Raw genomic sequence first — 17,393 nt, forward strand, 5'->3', positions numbered from 1 at the left:
ATGAGAAACCGCAGAAAACCATCTTCAGGGCTGCCGACAGTGGGATTTGAACTCAGTATCTCCCGGATGCAAGCTCACAGCCGCGCGCCCCTCACCGCACGGCCAACTCGCCCGGTTGTATGGCTTTTAGTGCCCGAAGTGTCCGAGTAAAAGTTCCGCTCGCCTGCCGCAAGTCTGTTCTATTTGACTCACATAGGCGAGTTGTGCGTCTGAATGTGAGATTATAATGAGGTAGGGAGAGGGTAAAACTCAGTGTTGGCATGTAGCCTACTCCTCTCGAATAACACCAAGGGGTCTCTTCAAAGCGTTACGTCTCCATCCGAGAGACCAATAATCATCAGCAGAGTTTGGAGGTTTGGAGTTTAATTCAGACTTTTGGAATGCAATCTAGTGATTATAAATTGTATAGCACCACCTCTCTTACGCTTTCGGCCAACATTCTGATGGTAAAAAGATTTTCGACGAACGGAACTCGAACTGGTTGAATACGGTGTCGGACCCTTTAGACTTAACGATCATGGCCACTACGCGGGCTCTCTACTAGTTTAAAGTAACGAACTTTTCTTTAAAAAGGTGTGGTGGGAACAAGTAAGGGACTACCCCGCTGGGTTTCCGTGGTAGCGCGGCCCGGCACAGGTCTCACCTTCCGTGCAATGAAAGACATGAGATAGTGAACTCGGAACAAGTGGCCGATCACTTGTTATTTATGAATTTAATCCGTTTACCCTGCAAGGTTGGATTTTCCCCAGGACTCAGCGAGGGATCCCACTTTTACCGCCTCAACGGCAGGGTCCTGGAGCGTGAGACATTGGGTCGGGGATACAACTGGGAACGAGGACCAGTACCTCGACAAGGCGGCCTCACCTGCTATGCTGAGCAGAGGCCTTGTGGGGGATAGGAAGTTTGGAAGAGATTGGCAAGGAAGAGGTCATCGCTTTAAGTTACCCAGCATTTCTCTGGAAATGATGTGGAAAACCACTTCGAGGATGGTTGAGGAGGGAATAGGACCCCCTTTACTCAGGTGACCTCCCGAGGCTAAGTGGACTCGTTCCAGCCCTCGTACTACTTTTCAAATTTCGTGGCAGAGCCGGGAATCGAACCCGGGCCTCTGAGGTTGGCAGCTAATCACACTAACCACTACACCACAGAGGCGGACAGCGACAGTAAAAGATGAATGGCATCGCAGTGGGCAGTTGTCATGCCAATAAAAAAAATGAAAAAATAAATACTGTACATAGATAGATAGGTAGATTACCGGGCGAGTTGGTCGTGCAGTTAGAGGCGAGCGGCTGTGAGCTTGCATCGGGGAGATAGTGGGTTCGAATCCCACTGTCGGCAGCCCTGAATATGGTTTTCCGTGGTTTCCCATTTTCTCACCAGGCAAATGCTGGGGCTGTACCTTAATTAAGGCCACGGCCACTTCCAACTCCTAGGCCTTTCCTATCCCATCGTCGCCATAAGACCTCTCTGTGTCGGTGCATCGTAAAGCCACTAGCAAAAATATGATAGATAGAGTAAACAAAAACCTATTTGTGGTCTTATCTTAACGGATGACGTGTTGCGAACTAACTTGTCTGGATGGTCGCCCAGTGACACGTATGACAAATTACGTATACAGAATGTTTTGAAGTAAGTACAAATATTTTTCTGCTGTTATTTGGTAGAGCTTTGTATTCATACGACGTCAAAATAATGTCCTATTTCAAAAATAAAAGATCAAGTTGAACATTTGATGTTTGTAGCTCAGGTAGTATCTAAAGACGAACGACTTAGGGCTTTGCTGACAAACATTGCAATACTTTCCAGTGTGATAAAGTTCGCTTGATGCTAGTAGAACATTATTATAATATCTGAAGCCGCTGGGAAGTGGTGTGTACAGCTTCAGTGCAATTATGTGCTTAGAATTGCTACTTACCTCACTAACATCCAGCCAGCAATTAGTAAACAAGAGTACTTTCAATAAGCAATGTGTGTGATTAACACATTCAAACTGCGATTTGAATCCTGAATATATTTTTAATAACATAAAATGAAACGTAAGCGGTGCTAGGAAATGCTTTATGGTAATGAAATGAAATGTCGTATGGCTTTTAGTGCCGGAATATCCCAGGAAGGTTTCGGCTCGCCAGGTGCAGGTCTTTCTATTTGAGACCCATAGGTGACCTGCGCGTCGTGATGAGGATGAAATGATGATGAAGACAACACATACACCCAGCCCCCGTGCCATTGGAATTAACCAATTAAGGTTAAAATCCCCGACCCGGCCGGGAATCGAACCCGGGACCCTCTGAACCGAAGGCCAGTACGCTGACCGTTCAGCCAACGAGTCGGACATGCTTTATGGTAATATCCAGCAATAACATTGTTTGGTGTTAACACTTTAGTTGTTAGTGATCATTCCTATTTCCACCATCTAAAGCTAGGGGTTTAGATGATTCGATGATTAAATTAGATTTTGTCATATAATTTCTTTTCTGAAACTGAATGCGTCCGTATATTCCGTATTGAACCTAGGATGATTCTCAAAACGGGTTCAGTTAATAGTAATAATAATAATAATAATAATAATAATAATAATAATAATAATAATAATAATAATAATCGTATGGCCTCAGCTACCGTGTGCAGACATTTCAATTTGACGCCATCTGGCTGTCTGCTCGTCAATTTCGACGTTCCGTTTTACTACAGGCCCACTAGATGGTAGACCGAGTAAACCGAAACTCTCTTGGGCGTCTATGGCTGAGATTTAATGAATTTTGTCGGGTAAACACCAAATGTGTCACCAGAGATCTTTTACATGCCGACATCGTACGACATGGAGTGTCGAATGGACTTTTTTCCGCCCTTCAAAAATCCGACTACCTCTGCCGGGTTTGAACCCGCTATCTTGGGATCCGGAGGCCGACACTCTACCACTGATCCACAGAGGCAGCTCACGGGTTCAGTTAAGTACAAGTTACACGACATCAGTTCATATCACAAGCAAGCTCAGTTTGCAATAAAAGTTATATTTAAACAATTTATGAACAGTCTTTCACTATTCTTCACCTCGGCACTTGGTGGGGTCTTGGTACCGCCTTTGCCCCCAGGAATTATCCTGGTACTCATTTTTGGTGTAGGCTGAGTGAACCTCAGGGCCACGTGCACCTCCGGAAGTAGAAAATTTGTTCCTTAAATGTTTCGACTTCGTGACGGGAAATCGAAGCTACGTTCTTCCGGGTGAACCGAGCAAACCTTTACGACCTCGGTCAGGCAGCACCTAAGGATTGTAAAAAGAGATGGAATAAGTTTGAGAGATAGAAGATGTGGTGGATTGCGTAAACGTGGTCCATATATGGCCATAACGAATGAAGTCCGTAAATTATTAAATTAATAATAATAATAATAATAATAATAATAATAATAATAATAATAATAATTTTATCACCGGGCAAGTGGCTGCACGCGTTGGTTAACGTGGCTATATGCTTTCAGTCGGGAGGTAGTGAGTTCGAACCCCACTGTTGGCAGCCCTGAAGATGGTTTACCGCGGTTTCTCATGTTTACACAAGGTGCTGTACGTTAATTGAGATGACAGTCGATTCCTTCCCAGTCCTAGCCCTTTCCTACCCCATGGTTGCCATAAGACCTGTGTGTGCCGGTGCGACGTAAAGCAAATTATAAAAAATAATATAATCGCTTTTACGCCCCGTTAACTCATTTTCTGGTTTTCGGAGAAGCTGTGGAGCTAGAATTTTGTCCTGTGGGAATTATTTTACGTGCTCGTAAATGTACCGACAGTGGGCTCAGCCGGGATAAAAACTGCCAACTTGGACTCAGAACGGTAGCTGTTTCGCCATCTAGGCCACTCAGCCCAACATAGTATTTCAACTGACTATTGAACTGTAAGAGGGTTCTTTCAAAATGAAGTCCTCCATTTGTTCAGTCGCGGCGTTCTGTAAGTGAATGATTGTGATCACCCGCGTGGTGAAGTATAGAGACATTTACAAACGATTCATAGCAGAACTTCAATGGTTTCGAGATAAACCATTCCCTTTGAGCTACAAACACACAATATCGCTTCAGTCCACAAAACATATTGATTTATTTCAAATGATTTAGTGGATAATGCCAGTGAACGTTTATGTTTAGATTAAAGGGACTCAGTAAAGAGGGGTTTGAGAATGCTACGTGCAACAGGTGCACAATTACAGGTCACGTGATATCTGAGATTGCGGTTAGTGGTATGATATTGAGAAATCGTACCCCGAGTTTCAAATATTTCAGAGAAACAATTGATATTCAGTTCCAGTAATGACTTCCCTCAGTTTTGCTTTTAACCTTCTTATACGTAGTGATTTTTTGTTTATCTATTGGTTTTGTTGTTTGATATTTTTGGTTGGTTGTTTGCTTTACATGAAAACTAATAACAACATAGATTCTTGCCTTTTTTTAGCACCTATTATAAGGCCATCTGTAATACGAACTGTGAAGCCTCTAGTGGAAAAGTTTGAACGTTTATTGTCAGATGTCACTACTGTCGATTTATGTGCTCCCTCTGGTGAGAGGATAGACAATTAATTTTCATGAAGATTTTGTAGTCATAAGTTGGTAAAACTGAATTGTTTGTAGATTGTTTTTGGTGTGCAAGTTTTCGCCTCCGTTAACCTTTTCTTTCTCACCAAGGCCATGTAGAATGGGTACTTATTGCCCCTGTTAACTATTCTTATTCTATTTCCTATTTAATGCAATGTTGACTGCAAGACAGTGGAAACTGGTTGTTGTTTATATAATGTAAAAGTTGAATTGTGCCTTTGAGGGGCTTGGATCTTGTCAATTTTGCAGAGTAGTCTCCTAGAAAGAAATAGTATGTCAAACAACGACGCTCCTTTTGCACGTAGTGTATTTTGGAGCTCAGTCTCCTTGAGGATTTATTGAAAGGAACAATGGTACTCTTGTAAAACTTGTAACTTGGAAGCTTCTAGCTCATTTTGTTAGATCGTTGTTGTCTGGTTGTTTTAGGCTTTTCTAATATTGTTTCTCGAGCTCGCGAGTTAACCTTTGTCCTATTGTTATTTGTTATTGTTTAACAAAGATTAAGATCTGAAAAGATACAAAAAAAAGGAAAGAAATAAAATTTCGAATTTCAGAGTTTTAAATTAAAATTTGTTCTTTTCTCTATCCACCCATTCATGCCCACATTTTATTACGCCTCTGTCAACCACGGTATTCCCGTAAGAGCCTTAATTAAGGTACAACCCTATTATTAATAATATTATTAGCGTATGGTAACGTACACAAAACAATACAAGGATTAAATATACAGCACAAAATAGTATATACATAATTACAAGATAAACACATAACATTGAAAACAATCGTGCAAGCAAAAGGGTTCAAAGAGTTAGATCTTTCTCTAGCCATTGTATGGCCTCAGAAGAAGCCACTACAAAGTCCTGGCTGGATCCAGCGAATGCCCTTCCAATGCATTCGGTGACAATATGGTTGATGGTCTGCTTAACTGCACCACAGTCACAGGCTGGAGCTGATCTTATACCCCATTTAAACAACATTGATCCACATCTCCCGTGGTTAGTACGTACTCTGTTGAGTGTTACCCATGCCTTGCGGGGCAAATCAAAGCCAGCTGGAAGATTCTTATAATTGAACAGTGTCTGCCATTGAATCGGAACTACGCTGTTCCACTCTTGTTGCCAATCAGTTTTTTTATTGAAATCCCTCATAACAAGTTCCTGTGCTGTTTGAATAGGAGGAGATCTTGATTTGAGGCGACTGAATCTGACGTTAACATCTTGATGGATAGGGAGATCAGGATTAGTTAATATCTTATTGTATTCTCTATACAAGTTGTTCAATCTTCTAATTCTAGGAGGTTCTATGTGGCTGAGCACTGGCAACCAGAAAAGAGGAGTAGATTTTACTGTGCCACTTATGACACGCATTGTTTCATTCAAGGCCGAGTCTACCTTTTTAGTACGAGAGCTGTTGATCCAAACTGAAGAACAGTACTCAGCTGTGGAAAGCACCAACGCCATAGCTGAAGTACGCAGAGTAGATGCAGAAGCTCCCCATGTGGAGCCAGCAAGCTTGTGGATGATGTTGCATGACCTTAATTTGGCTGCTAGGCTGGTTAGATGTTTCCTGTATGAAAGCGTTCGGTCGAGAGCAACTCCAAGATATTTGGGGTTGGCATTGTGAGGGAGAAGACTTCCATTAAGTGACACTTTCAAGGTGATATTCGCTTGTCGGTTATTTAAACGAAAGAACCAGGTTTCCGTTTTAGTAGGGCTTGGTTTCAAGCACCACGTTTTGAAGTATGCACACACAACATCCAGGTCTGCATTTAAAGTTCTCTCTATCACATTAGCATCCACATGCTGACTAATTATTGCCAGATCGTCGGCATAAGCAAATTGACGAGAGCTCGTGACAGGTATGTCTGCAATATACAGGTTAAACAGTAATGGAGAGAGAACAGATCCTTGAGGTAGACCATTGTTAAGTACCTTTATTTTGCTGTGATTTGTATGCATGACTACCTGGATAATTCTATTTGAGAGCATATTGTTAATCAGACGCGACATTTGACCACACTTTGTCAGTTTAAAGAACTTATACACAATACCTTCTCTCCACACTGTATCATATGCAGCTGTTAGATCAATAAACACTGCTCCACTCTTTAATTGCTTTTCAAAACCTGTCTCAATATGTGTTGTCAGAGCAAGCACCTGATCTTCACAACTACGTTGAGGTCTAAAACCAGCTTGTTCGATTGGAATGATTCTAAAAATTAGAGGGATAATTCTATTGTAAATAAGCCGTTCCAAGAGCTTAAAGCAGACACTCATTAATTAAGGCAATTGGTCTGTAGCTTCCGACAGAATCCGTAGGTTTTCCAGGTTTTAAAATAGCTAGTATCTTAGTTCGTTTAAACTCTGAAGGGAGTTGACTTGTTCGGAGTATGTTAGAGAAAAACTGCATTAGCCAGTTCCTTACATTTTTCCACAGTGCTTCTAAAATTCTGGGTGTATACCATCAAAACCTGGGGACTTTCCATTTTTCAATTCATTTAGGGCAAGCAAAATCTCTTGCTCAGTAAAAGGAGCAGAAATATTGGAAGAAGTACTGTACTGCTTTCTCAAATGAGACAGTTCATTTTTAATAAACCTTTTGTGCAATTTGTTTTGCTTGGATTTGGACCAACTGGCAATGCGACTGGCAATATGATTAGGTGAAACCTCTGCTTTCAGCTGGGGACCGTGAGGTATTCTTCCTAGCTTCTTCAGAAGGCTCCAAGCTTTTCGACTTGAGTGTTTGAAGTCCAGTGTATCCATGGATTCCTTCCAACCCCATTATTTACCTCGATGAAAATGTGAAATCATGGAAAACCACTTTCAGGGCTGCCTAAAGTGAGTTCGAACCCACTATCTCGCGAATGCTGGCTGATAGCTGCGTCACCCAAACACTGCAGCCATCTGCTCGGTTAAAATTCGTAAAGTGTTCCGTTGAGTTTCTTCATGTCTAAAGTACGTTAAAACGTAGTGAAATGGCGTATGACTGTTAGTGCCTGGATGTGTCCGAGGACTTCGGCTCTCCAGGTGGAGGTCTTTTTATTTGACTCCCGTAAGTGACCTGCTCGTCGTGATGAAGATGACATGATGAAGAAAACTACACATATCTCAGTACCCGTGCCAGGATAATTAACCAATTATGGTTAAAATTGCCGACCCTGCCGGGAATCGAACCCGGGACCCCTGTGACCAAAGACCAGCAAGCTAACTATTTAGCCATGGAGTCGGGCGTTACAACCTAGTGGCAATGAATGAAGAACGATTCATTGCACTGATCACAAAGTTCACTTCATCTAAACCAAAAATGATTTCCTTCGGTGTGAAAAACCGATGATATTTATACGGCTTGATGATTCGATATTTATTCTTCAAAAGTGGTTACATGTGTAACGACATCGTCCACACTGCATTCACCCATGACACTCAGCCTCAAACCGTGAAATCATTGAGTAAAGCACGATAAGATACAAACATCAGGTTTGGTGTTTCTAGAGGGAATGTTTACCAACATCCAGGGACGTCCAGTAGAACATTAAACTCCTTTGCTGGCATTCTTAAACCAGAAATATCTATCAAACTTCAAATTCATTAAGTGACTAGAATATTAGATTCAGTTAAGGGGAGACGGAATCCTAAAAACGGAAAACTTACTTTTTAAATAATTTTCGTCCACAAAAAAAATATATATATATCCTGATAAAGTTGGTATGTCATTTGTTAAGAAACTTGTTGTACAAGCGTTTAGCAGTGTATAGTTAAAACCTATCGCATTTTCACGCGGTATTTTTTTACCCTCTGCAGATTCTAAACAAGTTGCTAAAGACTGGTTACCATGAATTTTTACGGAAAGTTTCATTTTTTAACATTATAGATTTGTCTTGTCCACCTCTGTGGTGTAGTGTTTAGCGTGATTAGCTGCCACCTCCAGAGGTTCGGGTTCGATTCCCGGCTCTGCCACGAAATTTTAAGTGTTACCAGGGCTGAAACGGGGTCCACTCAGCATCGGGAGGTCAACTGAGTAGAGATGGGTTCGATTCCCATCCTCGAAGTGGTTTCCCGTGGCTTATCACTTCTCCTCCAGGCAAATGCCAGTATGGTACCTAAATTAAGGCCACGGCCGCTTCCTTCCCTCTTACTTGTCTATCCCTTCCAATCTTCCCCTCCCCCCACAAGACCTCTCTTCAGCGTAGCATGTTAGGCCGCCTGGGCGAGGTACTGGTCCCCTGCCCAGTTGTATCCCCGACCAAATGTCTCACGCTCCAGGACAGTGCCCTTGAGGCGGTACAGGTGGTATCCCTCGCTGAGTCCGAGGGAGAAACCAACCCTGGACGGTAAACGCATTAAGAAAGGATGAAAGATAGTTCTGTCATAGCGAATATGATTTCCTGATTTCCCAGAGTATTTCGTTAACAATTAAGTGATTCATGATATGAGTATTTATAAATTACTTCGATCGTAGCTTCTTGCATTCATCTTCTTTTCTTCCTGTGTCTTTTCCCACTCATATTGGTTCGAGGTTTCTGGAGAATAGCTTCTACTTAGCTCTGTTCCACACATCATCCTCGTACTTTAGTTCTTTCTCTTTCATATCCTTGTTGATGCAGTCCAGCTATTTCCTTCTTGATATTCCTCGTCCTCTAGTGCCCTCGACATTCACACTATCAATACACTTACCTTTTACCTCCATGCTCATCATTCCTTCTCATGAAATTACAACAATTTTACGTTACACCGACAGAGATAGGTCTCATGGTGACGACGGGACAGCAAAGGGCTATGAGTGGGAAGGAAGCGGCCGTGGCCTTAATTAATTGCCTGGTGTGAAAATGGGAAACCACGGAAAAACATATTCAGGGCTGCCGACAGTGGGGTTCGAACCCACTATCTCTCGGATGCCCAATGACAGCTGACCACCACCAACCTCACGGCCAACTCGCCCAGTTCATGAAATTGCCGTACCATTGATATTTGCATTGCACATTTTCAGTATAATACATACCTCTATCTGACAATCTACTGCACAGATAATACTCAAATATTCATCAATTTTTACAACTATTTCTCAAAACCGTGGAACCAAATCGCAGTATAATCTCCCTGATGGTCTGACTCAGAGATAAATTTTGTGGTACTAGTTGCCTTCAAATTGTAAAATGCAGGTCTTCGGGCTGAGCAGCGGGCACTTGGTAGGTCCTGGCGCTTCGGAGCTGTTGCGGCATGGGGTTGGGTTGGGTTGGGTTGGGTTGGGTTGGGTTGGGTTGGGTTGGGTTGGGTTGGGTTGGGTTGGGTTGGGTTGGGTTGGGTTGGGTTGGGGTTGGTGTTGGGGTTGGGGTTGGGGTTGGGGTTGGGGTTGGGGTTGGGGTTGGGGTTGGGGTTGGGGTTGGGGTTGGGGTTGGGGTTGGGGTTGCGGTTGGGGTTGGGGTTGCGGTTGGTTTGGTTTGGCTCCGCCCAAAAATGGTTTTAAGTAAAAGATATAATCACCTTATTCAGACCATAATAATCATTCTGTTAGAGTAAATTTACAAGAGATGCTATAAACAGCTCTACAAATTTAAAAGTTCTTGTTCGAGAAGTTTCAGAGACACGGAAACACACATTTGTAGATCACCGACGAACCCTCGTAATTAAAAAAGAGACCACATTTCCCTTCGCGAAAATCGAATGACTATAAAGGGGCCCATTCACAGTCGAGCGGGTTGGCGAGCCCGTTCGTGACCTTGGTCGCACTGACCGGCTCGAAGGTGTATGGGGGGTTGTTGAGGGTTGGGCTCGAGGTTGGGTCCGTGTTGGCGGTTCGACTGCTAAACCAGCGAACCCGACCGGTTCGCCAACCCGTCAGTGTGTGTATGGCCACTACCTGACCGGCTCACTGTGGTTTCGTCTGTAGCTTAATTTGGTTTCTGTGTGAGTTAATTACTCCTACCTGAAATAACTGACTTTTGAGAATAATAAGCAGTTCCGGGAAGAATTTATTGAAATGTACCGGGCGAGTCCTGGAGCTTTCCCAGCCTTCCGTCACGCAATGCCTTCCATGTGTTAGTGCGACATTCGAACACTAATAATAATAGTAATAATAGTAATTTGAAGAAGAATCCATGGTCTCCCGATACTCTCGTACAAATATTATTAGCCTATAGACCATTGTGCTATGACATATGACTCTCGCGCCACTGCACTTAACTTGTTAATACTGTAAGTATGTATCATACATTACTACAGTAGTGGCATTTTCTGTATTTCATAATTAGTAGTGAAATAAGATTTCCCAAACTAATCACTTTCAAAAGAATATTACGTTTGTTTTATAAAAACGATCTTATAATACATCACAATCAAAATTGCGTAGGCCCACTTACGTGCAAATATTCCGACTGCAACGTATCGAAGATTGCCCAACACGTCTCAGGAATGATTTTTCCAAGTAGCTGAGGAGATATTACACTGCTAAATTTCAGGTCTTCATAGCTTCTCCCTGTCGCTAGAAATCGCAATGTTACAATTAACCTCTCTTCAGCACAGATGGTATCTCTCCTGTGTGTCTCCTGTTTCTCTATGTTTGGCCGAATCAACTCCAACAATTTTTCGCAAAAACTGTCGCTACCCATACGCAGAAAGTTCTTATAATCTGCAGGCTCTTGTACGCACAGAGTTCTTAATAGGCTGACGTGTGAAAATCCTGGTTTATCTCTCAACCATTCCTTCATTCACACACGTTCCTTCTTCTTTACATCATTGCACAAATTCTGCAACAGCTACAGCCACTTTGGCATGTTTTCGTTGGGCCATAACAAAAACACTTTTTTGCTAGTGGCTTTACGTCGCACCGACACAGATAGGTCTTATGGCGACGATGGGATAGGAAAGGCCTAGGAGTTGGAAGGAAGCGGCCGTGGCCTTAATTAAGGTACAGTCCCAGCATTTGCCTCGTGTGAAAATGGAAAACCAAGGGAAAACCATCTTCAGGGCTGCCGACAGTGGGATTCGAACCCACTTTCTCTATAACAAAAACTAGGCAATGCAGATACTATTTGCAATACAGACTGGCGGACTGGTCCGCCAACGGGTTCGCCAGTGTATGGTCACCGTCGAGCCAGTCGGGTTCGGGGTGTGGATTTTATACATGGACGGGCTCGCCAACCGGCTCGACTGTGAATGGGCCCCTTAAAAATGTCTCCTTGTCATGACCATCCATCAACGGCTGCTAATTTGAGATGGAAACCAGCCATAAGACATAGCCTGCATGGTTGCTAGGTAACATTGACCATCCATCCGTACCTTACATCACTGCCTGCACGGTTGCTAGGTAACATTGTCTGACCATCCATCCGTACCTTACATCACTGCCTGCACGGTTGCTAGGTAACATTGTCTGACCATCCATCTGTACCTTACATCACTGCCTCCATGGTTGTTATTGTTACAGTTCCGTCGCACATTTTGTTTCGTTACGTTACAGAAATTTTTGGACGACCCTCAGCCATAAGACATATTTATGTCAAAACTGTTAAAGGTTTCGGTGTTCAAGACGAATCTCACTGACACCTGTATTATCTATACAAAGTCAGCTGAGAAGAATGCGTAGATATACAATACAACAGCAAACACTCGAAAACGAGTTGATTGGTCTTCCAAACAGAACTCCTCTTCATCTGTGAGTCCGTAGGTGACTGCAGAGCCCAATACATTTTGCCGCAGAGATGGCAGATAGTCCTAGGTGGAGCAGCCGTTGTTCTCCTCTTTCGCTCTTTTCTCTATCTACGTTGCCTCGTATCGTTCACTATCCACCTACGGTTTTCGTCGAAAAGTAGTGTGCCGCGATGAACTAATGATCTCCAGGATGAACGGTTGAGGGCTAAGGTCTCCCATTTGCTAACTTCAACGTGGCACATCTTCATGTTAGCCTTTTAATCTTTAAATCGCCACCTCTGATCTCCCAAACAAATTTTACCCACTGTTAACTCAGAGTAACATATTTGTTTGGGAATGCGATTATCAGGCATGCGTATTACACGCCCTGTCCATCGTAGCTGACGTCTTAAAACCATGGCTTCTATAACATCATGCTCGCCAGCGTTTGTCCTACCAAGTGACAGAGTTCTCCATTTCATTTGGTCGTGAACCATATCAGAGTGCTTGGATTGTCCGTTGGGTCCTTTACCAACAACACCCACCGAGTAGCTCATCTTTGCGATTCTTGCTTCTGATCCTGCTCGTAGCACATGTACAAATCATCGCAGTCGACTATCACTCATTCTCTCCTGGTTCGGCAAAACGCCAAATCGTTTTTGTTATCTGATAACATTTACGCAAATACACATTTAAGCGTATCAGTATTATGACCTCGACATCCCCATCACTTAAAATAAACCAACAAAAGGAATAATAATACTTAATTTCCGGTATCGAGACCTGACAATTTGAATAAGCAGTTTCGATGTCCAAGAGTATGTGAATATTTTAAAAGTAATGTATAGGAAGATGGCCAGTCCCGCGGTGTAGATATGGCGTGCCTGCCTCTTAGCCGGACGCCCCGGGTTCGATTCCCGGTCAAGTCAGGGAATTTTACCTAGATCTGAGGGCTGGTTCGAGGTCCACTCAGCCTACGTGATTACGACTGAGGAACCTAACAGCGAGATGGTGACCCCGAAGTAGAGAGCCAAGAATAACCGCCGTGCAATTTCACCGTGCTGACCACACGACTCCTCGTAATCTGTAGGCCTTCGGGCTGAGCAGCAGTCGCTTGGTAGGTCAATGACCTTCGGGGCTGATACCCATAGGGTTTTTACATAGGAAGAAGGGAGTAAAAAGGGAACATGCGATAGATAAAGACGATGGCAGGTCAGTGTGTGGAAACAGGAAACGATAGAAAGAGGAGACAAAGATAAACATGAAACACAAAAGGGCAAGGCCAGTCTCCACATCTGCTTCCTGCTTCATGAGGAGGAAGCACATCGAAGCGAAGCGAAAGGAGTAATATTTCGACACCCACCCCAGTGAGCATAGCAGTGGTTCTTGGGCTATAGAAAGGGAAAAATTTGTCGGAGAGTTTTTAAATTTGAAATGTATATTTGTACAGACATATACGGAAAATTACTTCGGTTTTCTGGTGCAGAAGTCACCGCCAAAACATTTTACTAAACAAACGGGGAGATAAGGGGTCTACTGTGGCGGGCAAAACCACACCGCACCGCAGCTGTGAGGTCGCATCCGGGAGATAGTGGGTTCGAACCCCACTGTCGGCAGCCCTGAAGATGCTTTTCCGTGGTTTCCCATTTTCACACCAGGCAAATGCTGGGGCTGTACCTTAATTAAGGCCACGTCCGCTTCCTTCATATTCCTAGGCCTTTCCTGTCCCAACGTCGCTATAAGACTCCGTGTCGGTGCGACGTAAAGCAACTAGCAACAAAAAAACTTTCTGCCTATAGTGATGCAAGTGTAATGCACTAGTAAAACTTGGAAACAATTGTCTAACCCATGGGTAAATAATGGAAATATCGAGCTCGATTATTATTATTATTATTATTATTTATTATTATTATTACTTTGAGGGGTGGCTATGAAGTTGTTTACATCTATTAGTGTTATTATTTGTGAAGTTATGTCATGAAACGTCTAGTTTATGTGTATTAATATGAGTTTATTTAATGTAAGAAGACGTAATTAATAGTATATAATTTAATATTACCTGTACGGTATATATGTTCTATAAATCCAATACAATGTTGTGCATCACATAGTAATAGTTCAGAACAACGTATCTTTGGCACTAGAGAGTTACAGAAAAATCCATTCATTCTAAACAGGTTATTGGAGACTCTCGAAATTACGAGAAAAATGTTGTGTCATGTTCTTCTAGAAGCCTGACCAGGCAATGTGTATAAAGAGGCAGTCTTGGGAGTCGAGTGGAGTCGTTAGCCGAGTGTTTGAAGTCGAGTATATGAACTTTGTTGGATTGGTAGTTGGTTGACATGCAAGTGTTGTAGTCTTCTTCTTCTTCTTCTTCTTCTTCTTCGCAGCAGTGTTTTGTTCAAGAGGGCAGTTATTAGCTTGTGTGTGTGTTTGTGTGTATAATTTGTAAATAAAACTGTACGCAATTGAAAGCATTTCGTGTGTGCGTCTTTGTGGTTACAACAATAGTAGAGTCTTTTGCCTCTTCTTTCATGTTAATCCACAAACAAAGTAATAAGTATACAAATAAGCTGCTAATGATATGGCGTAAATTAAAATGCTTGACAACATTATACTCTTAAATGAAGTCTCTTGTGCTCTTCTTTGGCATTAGATTTGAATGAACAGAACAAGAAACTAGCAATCATGTAGATAAATTACTTAACAATAATAGCAAAATACTCATTGAGAAGCTAACTCGACAGATAGTGTCTTGGTGTGTGAAGTATACAGCCGGATAAATACAAGAAAAAGGAAGAAATAAAATAATAAACATATTTACAGGTGTTTTATATATTTTTTATTTATTTGTTTATTTATTCACCGTATGTTTCTTAGTGCATGCAATTTGACGCCTATCAGTGACCTGCGCGCATGCGTCTGATGATGATGTAGGAAGAGGGTGAAACCCGGTGTCGGCACGTAGCCTACTCCTGTCGAATAACACCAAGTGGTCTGCTAAAGGCATCACTGTCAACTGTGTCATTATGCCCTCACACCATATCAATCAAAAAAGCCCCATGGCGCCCCGAAGGACCATGGCCTACCAAGCGACCGCTGCTCAGCCCGAAGGCATACATATTACGAGGTGTCGTGTGGTCAGCACGACGGATGCTCTCGGCCGTTATTCTTGGCTTTCTAGACCGGGGCCGCTATCTCACCGTCAGATAGCTTTTCAATTGTAATCACGTAGGCTGAGTGGACCTCGAACCAGCCCTTAGATACAGGTAAAAGTCTCTCACCAGGCCGGGAATCGAACCCGGGGCTTCCGGGTAAGAGTTATGCACGCTACCCCTACACCGCGGGGCCAGCTCACTCCATATGAGCACTGTGGAAATGTTCGGAATTGGATGCAGGCTTCTGGCACGCAATCTAGTGATTAGAAATTGTATACCACCACCTCCCCTACCTGCCGGCCAACAGTCTCATGGTGAAAATGTTTCCACCAATGGGACTCGAGCTGGCTAACAACGATCTCAGACCATTTGACACTTTAACGTTCATGGCCATTGGGCGGTGAAAGACTAAGAATTTAGAAAAACAGAAAAGGAGGAAAGGAACGCAATGTGTCAATATACGTCATGGAAACGAAAGATTACGTGGCAATTTCCTTTCCATATACACTTAAAAATAAGTACATTCTCATTAGAGTTGTGGACACTCATTGTTTGAGTAGAGTGAACTACTTTGATATCCGATTAACAAACATACTAGGAGTAAATATACGAATGATATAAAACTAAGCTTCCTACCATATAATAATGTAATGAAGTAATAAGTAATGAAGTAATGAGTAAATATACGAATGATATAAAACTAAGCTTCCTACCATATAATAATGTAATGAAGTTAACCATAAAATCAAGTTAGAACCTTTAATAATGAGAAATGTACAGAAAAAGAAGTTAAATAGCACTAAACAGATTGCCTGCCCACTGTCCTGAAAATACAAACCAAAACCAGTAGTAGAATGCCGATCTAAATCATGCACGCAACTGATCAAACACTCCGACCAGTGTTGAAATTCAGGAACTTTCAGACACGCAACAGGACTTTGTTAGCTCGTCCAGCTAGAGCCCTTCTAGTCGATAATTTAACGCGAAATTAATTCAACGTAAAACATCAAAGAATATTGAATCTTCACCACCACATTTTACTCGAAATAAACTTGCATCGTATGAGGTCGTATTCAGATCATGTAATAGATAGTGAAGAGATGTTCAGAATTGAATTTCATTTTCCTGCTTCATTATTTAATTCCATGTGTCACTGAGTTTTACTAATTTGTTTTTATTGATGCATAGGACAATTTACTTTATTCTGTATTATTATATATACAGTACGTTCTTCCTGTCATTCAATGTGTTTTTAAAACTATGTGTTCAGTTTAGTATGAGAGAGAGAGAGAGAGAGTGAGTGAGTGTGTGATATGTATAATAAATTGTTAAACTGTATGTACGTTATAAGGTATGGTTCGGCACAATAGCAGGCTTCATATCCTGAGTCTCGCCATGTAAATAAAGGAATAATAATAATAATAATAATAATAATAATAATAATAATAATAATAATAATAATAATAATAATAATAATAATAATAATAATATCCGCCTGTGTGGTGTAGTGGTTGATGTGAATAACTGCTGCCACTCCTGGAGGCCCGGGTTCGATTCCTGGCTCTGCCCCGAAATTTGAAAAATGGAACGGAGTCCACTCAGCCTCGGGAGTTCAACGGAGTAGAGGGGCGTTCGATTCCCACCTCAGCCATCCTCGAAGTGGTTTTTCATGGTTTCCCACTTCTCCTCCAGGGAAAAACTTGTGTATCCCTACCGATCTTCCCATCCCCACAAGGCGCCTGTTCAGCATAGCAGGTGAGGCCGCCTGGGGGAGATACACTTGCTCCTTTCTAGTTGTATCCCCCGACCCAAAGTCTCAAGCTCCAGGACACTGCCAATGAGGCGAGTTCCGGGTAAAAACATACCTTGTAGAGTAAACGGATTAAATAAATAAATAAATAAATAAATAAATAAATAAATAAATAAATAAATAAATAAATAAATAAATAAATAAATACGCACATACATACATCATCATTATAGATAGTTATACCTTTCAGCGTTCACTCTGCAAGCCTCTGTGAATTTACTG

General features: G+C 42.2%; 2 protein-coding genes across 3 annotated transcripts in view; one reads left to right on the plus strand and one right to left on the minus strand.

The window, feature by feature from the left end:
* Nucleotides 1-17,393, minus strand: part of LOC136875792 (putative inorganic phosphate cotransporter) — a 280,776-nt gene that overhangs the window by 176,413 nt on the left and 86,970 nt on the right. The window lies entirely within an intron of this gene.
* Nucleotides 1-17,393, plus strand: part of LOC136876016 (kinesin-like protein KIF19) — a 379,867-nt gene that overhangs the window by 50,777 nt on the left and 311,697 nt on the right. Inside the window, exon 3 of the mRNA XM_068228307.1 lies at nt 5,959-6,132. Within this exon, the coding sequence (XP_068084408.1) occupies nt 5,959-6,132 (174 nt within the window). The remainder of the gene's footprint in view (nt 1-5,958; nt 6,133-17,393) is intronic.

The sequence above is a fragment of the Anabrus simplex genome, chromosome 6 (assembly GCF_040414725.1).
Source record: "Anabrus simplex isolate iqAnaSimp1 chromosome 6, ASM4041472v1, whole genome shotgun sequence".
In the NCBI taxonomy this organism is placed as follows: Eukaryota; Metazoa; Arthropoda; class Insecta; order Orthoptera; family Tettigoniidae; genus Anabrus; species Anabrus simplex.